Raw genomic sequence first — 6,127 nt, forward strand, 5'->3', positions numbered from 1 at the left:
CCCAGTTTCTGACCTCCCCACGCAGGACAAGGAGCCGATTCAAAGCCAACAAATATATTACAGCACAGGCAGGGGTCAGAAACTTGTCCTGGGAGACACTGCAGATGTGAAAGCCAGAGCCCGTGCAAAGGAACCCGTGGGTTCCTGGAAGGACGGTGACACGGGGGGCAGCCCCCCCACGCTCGTGTCCCCAGCATTGCGGATGCGGGTGCTCCCCAGGGCTGCGGGTTAAACCACATTGTGCAATTGGGGACCAGCGCTGTCTGCAGCCCCCGGGTCCCTCCCGCCCCCCGTTTACTCCTGGCACATCAGCTGCAGAACGCTCGCCGTGTCAGGCCAAGGGATTGCTTTATCGCATTCCTGGCGAAAACTCCTGCGTCAAAATATTGTTTTGCTTTCACCACTGCTACAGCCTGTACCGAGATATTTCACAATATCTTGCGCTGAGGTTTTGAAGAGCTGGTGAGGTTATTTCCCGAGTGTTCTCTTGCAGGGGTGGACAATTTCACTGCAGGGAAGACAGACACTCGTGAATTTAAAGGGAAACTTGTGGCCTTGGAGTACCGGCTGCACAGCCAGAGCGAGATGCACGGCTGCTGCGGGAAGGAGCTCCCTGGACAGACCCGCACCGGCGCTGCCGGGGCTGCCGCGGCTCCTCTCCGCGGTTCGGCCCCCGCTCCCGGTATCGCCATAAACCGGCGCCGCCCGCCGCTGACTCAGGCAGCGAGCCCCCTGCCTGCACCGAGCTACCCGTACCGACCCCGAGGCCCCGGGCCTGGCCTAGCAAAGCTGAACGTTTAACACGGAGCGCTGGCCCCGGTGCCCGTCGCACGGGACGCGATCGCCCCCGTTCCCGCGGGCAAACAGCGTTTCCCGCGCTGCCCGCTCCCCCGCCCCGCCCCTCCCGCAGGCCACGCCCCTCCCTCCCCTCCCGCGGGCCAATCAGCAGCCGCCGCCCCGCCGGTTCCCGTGGCGGCCCGGCCGGTAGCGCGGCTCTGGCGCGGGGGCAGCGCGGCCGCTCCCGGCGGCCAGGGGGCGTGGCTTCATTTGCATGAGCCAATGGGGGGGCGGGTATGCAGATGAGGCCGGCGCGGGTTGGCTGGGCGCGGCGGGGATAACGCCCGCGGGGGCGCCTTTGTGCCGCAGAGGCGGCGGCGGCGCGGAGCGAGCGGCGGTTCCGGTACCGGCAGCTCCGCCCGCGGCCGCACTATGACTCTGGAGGAGCTGCCCGGGGACCACCGCACCGCCGGCAGGTACGGGCCGGGGGCGGGGCGGTAGGGCAGGCGGGGGTGTCGGGCCCCGGTGACGGCGGCAGCGGCCTGTCTGTGCTTGTCCCGGCGGCAGGATGGAGCAGGCGGGGGACGCGCTGGAGGAGGTGCTGAGCAAGGCGCTGAGCCAGCGGAGCCTCACCCTGGGTGTCTACGAGGCCGCCAAACTGCTCAACGTGTGAGTGACCCCGCGGTGTGTCCCCCCGCGCCGCCCCGGTGTGTCCCCCATCCCCGCCGGTGACCGCCGCTGTCCCCGCAGGGACCCGGATAACGTGGTGCTGTGCCTGCTGGCGGCCGACGAGGAGGAGGCGGGGGACGCGGCCCTGCAGATCCACTTCACCCTCATCCAGGCGTTCTGCTGCGAGAACGACATCAACATCCTGCGGGTCAGCAACCCGGCGCGGCTGGCCCAGCTGCTGCTGCCCGCCACCGGCCCCGAGCCGCCCGCCGACCTGCACTGCGTCCTGGTCACGGTGAGCGGGGCCCGACCCGCCCAGCCCCGCGCCGGTGTCACCCCCTGCCAGGGGACAGGGACCCGCCGAGCCCCGCGCCGGTGTCACCCCCTGCCAGGGGACAGGGACCCACCGAGCCCTGTGCCGGTGTCACCCCCTGCCAGGGGACAGGGACCTGCCGAGCCCTGTGCCAGTGTCACCCCCTGCCAGGGGACAGGGACCCGCCGAACCCTGCGCCGGTGTCACCTCCTGCCAGGGGACACCCCCTGCCAGGGGACAGGGACCCATCGAGCCCTGCGCCGGTGTCACCACCCTGAGAGGGGACAGGGACCTGCCGAGCCCTGCGCCGGTGTCACCCCCTGCCAGGGGACAGGGACCTGCTCGTAGAGCCCTTTGGCCACCGGTTGCCACCGTGTCCCGAGGGCCGTGGGTGCTGCGGGCGTCCGGCGGTGGGCAGAACTCATCTGTGCAGAACACAGCGTTTGTCCTGCAAATCCTGGAACCAAACGCCATTTCCAGATGTCGTTTGGGTAAAGCCGGAGCTGAGGGCGCCGGGGGCACGGCCACGGGCCTCCCCGGGGCTGCGACCCCCGGCCGGCGCTGGGATCCCGCCAGACCTGCAAAGGCCGAAAGAAAACTTTTTTTTCCCCTCTTCTTTTCTCCTTTTTTATTTCCCTACTTTGCCCCGGAGTCCAAGGCTGCAAAACTCCTTGCGTGGTTCTGGGGTTGCTTTGTTTGTTTGCCTTAGTGGCAATTTAAGATGATTCACGCTCTTAAGCTTTTCTGCTGTGCTTTTTTTTTTTGTTCTTTTCTGTGGGGGTTGTTTTTGCTCCTCTATTGAAATGCTCCCCCCCCCGTTTCTCTTTCCAGAACCCCCATGCGTCGCAGTGGAAGGATCCAGCGCTGAGTCAGCTCATGTGTTTCTGCCGGGAGAGCCGGTACATGGATCAGTGGGTCCCGGTGATCAACCTCCCCGAGCGGTGACGGCGCCGGGCCCGGCGCGAACTGAACCCCATTGCACTGAAGTTTTGCAATACTTTAGCAGTTGCTCAGGAAGTAACTCCCTGCCCTGGTATGAGGATTACAGGGGAGGCGGGAGGAGGAAAAAAAAAAAAAAAAAAAAAAAAGGCAAAAAAAAAAGTGATGTTGGGGGGGGGTTAGACTGAAGTTGAGCTACGTGGTGTGTGGGACTGAAGAGGAGTGACTCCGGAGCGATGGGATGAGTGTGGACGCGAAGGAAGCGCAGAGGAATGAGCCCTGCCCGAGGGGTGGGGGGGGCCCACGGCCACCCCACAGTAAACACCCAACGCCCCGCACGGTTCTTTAAAGCGCAACTTGCAGTTTCTGGTTTAAATACCTTAAAGAGCAAAAAAAAAAAAAAAAAAAAGTTAATCGAAACATTTTTGCAAACAATTTTATTGTATTTTTTTGGGATGTTAATTCTCAAGTTTCTATGCTAAGATATATAATAAGTTATTTTATGATATTGATGAAAAAAAATATTTATACTGAGAGGTTCGAGAGCCAGAATGCCCTTAAGCAGTTGGTCTGCAACGACACGTCTTTATCAGCTGGCTGTTAAAAGCAGCTACATTAATATAATTATTTGAAAGTGGATAGTTTTGGTTTTTCGGGGTTTGGGATTTGTTTTTTTTTTTTTTTGAAATAAAGTTTAAACTCCAGCCCTCTGTCCTGGGTTTTATTTCCTCCCCCGTGCATGAGCGTGCAGGCAGAGGTTCCTGGGGCAGCTGCTCCCTGCCCTGGCCGCGGTCCAGCTCCTGTGCCGGTTTATTCCTCACCCCTCCCACGCCATTAAATGAAAAAAGCAGCTGATGTGCTGCAGGAAATGTTGGAAATGTTATTTATTTTTTTCTTGAACGCTGCCGCTTACCAGCACAGATCAAAAAAGAAAAAAAAACCACCACCACACCACGAAGAAACATTATTTTTGCAGCTTTAATACTGCACAGCCTGAGTTTTCCTGGAAGTCGGGAAACGCGATTCCACGCAGGAGGAAAACCCGACCTGATGTTTTCTTTCCAGGGAAGGCGTCGGTCCCGGTTGCACCACAGGGGCTGTAAATCCCCCTGGATTTGTTCCCTGTGCCCCCCCAGCGCAGCCCGTGCCCCCGGGGTTAGGAGGTTTCCGTGCCAGGCTCTTTTAATTACATATATACACTGGCAGGCTCCTCTTTTAATTACATACATATACAGAGATGCAAAAAGCCACGCTCCTTGTGGCAGAAATCTCTCTCCTGGCCCCAAAAGAGCAGGAAAACACCCCCCGTCCCCCCATGCTGCTGCCAGCAAGACCCCTGGTCACCCAGGCTCCTGCTGCCTGGGGTGGGGACACTGCGACCCACATCAGGGCTTCCCTAATGTCACCTGCGCCCACCCCAGCACCCTGCAAACCAGCGCCGGCCCCCCCGCCGCCGTGCGAGCCCTGGCAGCGGCAGCGGGGGGGTCGCGGCGTCCCCGGCCCCATCGCTGCCCGGGCCGGTTCTCCCGCTCCCGGACAGCGCGAGGCCGCCCGTCACCGTCCCACGCGGGGACACGTCACCCGGCCCGGCCGGCACGTAGCGCGGGACCGGGCAGGCGGCCGCGGCCCCCGCGTGACAGCGGGAGCGCCGCCACCACAGAAACACGGAATCACACCGAATCACAGAGTGTCAGCGGTTGGAAGGGACCTCGGAAGCTCACCCAGCCCAATCCCCCGCCGGAGCAGGAACCCCCAGATGAGGTTACACAGAAGGTGTCCAGGCGGGTTGGAATGTCTGCAGAGAAGGAGACTCCACAACCTCCCTGGGCAGCCTGGGCCAGGCTCTGCCACCCTCACCGCGAACAAGTTTCTTCTCAGATTTAAGTGGAACCTCCTGTGTTCCAGTTTGCACCCATTGCCCCTTGTCCTATCATGGTTGTCACCCAGAAGAGCCTGGCTCCATCCTCCTGACACCCACCCTTTATATATTTATAACCATGAATGAGGTCGCCCCTCAGTCTCCTCTCCTCCAGCTCAGAGCCCCAGCTCCTCAGCCTTTCCTCACCCGGGAGATGCTCCACTCCCTCCAGCATCTTGGTGGCTGCGCTGGGCTCTCTGCAGCAGTTCCCTGTCCTGCTGGAGCTGAGGGCCCGAGCTGGACAACACGCTGGCTCCTCACACGCACACGGCTTGAACCCCGGTAAAACCCAGTGAGCCCCAGCAAGGAGGTCGGGTCAGGCGCCAACACAGTCACTGCACAAAATGGGAGTTTTCTGAACATGGTATTTTTAGTTTCATCACTATCAGCATTTCAAAAGCAAACGGCTGATCCGCTGGCTGGTGCCTCCATTCACACGTATTTAAAACCTTCTTACTGCTGCGTGTGACTTGAGCAGCACAAATGTCAGAGACCGAGGAAAAAAATTAAGCACATCTGACCATAAACCCATGCAATACAACTTGGGGAATCTTCTGCCTTCCCTTGCTGCTGGACACCAGATGCTCCTTTGCTCTTTTCTAAGTGTGTAACAGAGGGCCAGTGGATCAATTAAAGTTAATTAGAGATATTTGCTATTTTACTGAGCTCAAGCTCGACACGCTGAGCAAAACGGGCAAGGGATGTGTCAGGATTATCTGGGAATGAAGAATGTGGAAAGACGACCAAGACGACCAGAGGATCTCCACCCCCAACAGAACTAAGGCTTTACCAAGGGTCTTTAAAAATCTAATTTTTTTTTTTTTTTTTAAAAAGGAATAGATCTTGCAAAATCTCCTTTTCCCCCGCCTTTAGCCCCATGGGTTTGACATGAACAGGCCCTACCTGAGACAAGATTTAAACACGTTTGAGGGTCTCGGTAGGAGCACCCTGGCCATCCCACCTGGGGGCTGCAGAAGACCTGTCCTGCTGCCACCCAACGCTATGGGGACAGCCGGGTTCCTTTGGGGACCCTTGGCAGATCAGGAGGAGTCAGGGGTACCAGTGACACCCACGCCCGGCCGTCCCCATCCCAACCCCATCACCACCCTTCCCGTGGGGGAAGCACCCAGCGAGTCCAACCTTTGCAGCTCACCAGCCCCAGGCCAAGGAAAATGACCAGCGATAAGCTGGGAGCGTAGAAAAAGCAGAAATATTTTAGCAAGGGGTTGTTTTAGCAGAGGTCAGGTCTCCAAGCCACCAACCAGCCCTTCTCCTTTTAATGCAACACAGAATTAGAGAGCCAAATTCGAAAATACAGAGAAAAACCACAATCAACAAGCTGGCTGCCTAATTTTGGGGGGGGGGGGGGAAAACAAATACCTATTGGTATTGGGTTCACTTGACATAGAAGAGAAGGCACCGCTGTGCCGCCTCCGTGGGTTCCCCAGCAGCGGGGGACGCAGATGGTCTCATTTCTCCTTTTTTTGTTCTACCAGAGCAGACTCTGTATT

The 6,127-nt window shown here is 58.9% G+C and overlaps 1 protein-coding gene across 1 annotated transcript; it reads left to right on the top strand.

The window, feature by feature from the left end:
• Positions 1–1,139: 1,139 nt before the first annotated feature.
• GADD45A (growth arrest and DNA damage inducible alpha) lies at positions 1,140–3,386 on the top strand. Its single transcript, XM_065656535.1, has 4 exons — positions 1,140–1,253; positions 1,345–1,446; positions 1,528–1,741; positions 2,591–3,386. The coding sequence occupies exons 1-4, from the start codon at positions 1,210–1,212 to the stop codon at positions 2,702–2,704; spliced, it is 474 nt and encodes a 157-aa protein (XP_065512607.1). The 5' UTR covers positions 1,140–1,209; the 3' UTR covers positions 2,705–3,386.
• Positions 3,387–6,127: the final 2,741 nt, after the last annotated feature.

This window comes from Caloenas nicobarica, chromosome Z (assembly GCF_036013445.1).
Source record: "Caloenas nicobarica isolate bCalNic1 chromosome Z, bCalNic1.hap1, whole genome shotgun sequence".
NCBI lineage: Eukaryota > Metazoa > Chordata > Aves > Columbiformes > Columbidae > Caloenas > Caloenas nicobarica.

Coding starts and splice junctions, on each gene's coding strand:
- GADD45A (XM_065656535.1), top strand. CDS start 1,210: ATGACTCTGGAGGAGCTGCCCGGGGACCACCGCACCGCCGGCAG. Junction 1,447..1,527: donor GCCGCCAAACTGCTCAACGT/GTGAGTGACCCC, acceptor CTGTCCCCGCAG/GGACCCGGATAACGTGGTGC. Junction 1,742..2,590: donor TGCACTGCGTCCTGGTCACG/GTGAGCGGGGCC, acceptor TTCTCTTTCCAG/AACCCCCATGCGTCGCAGTG.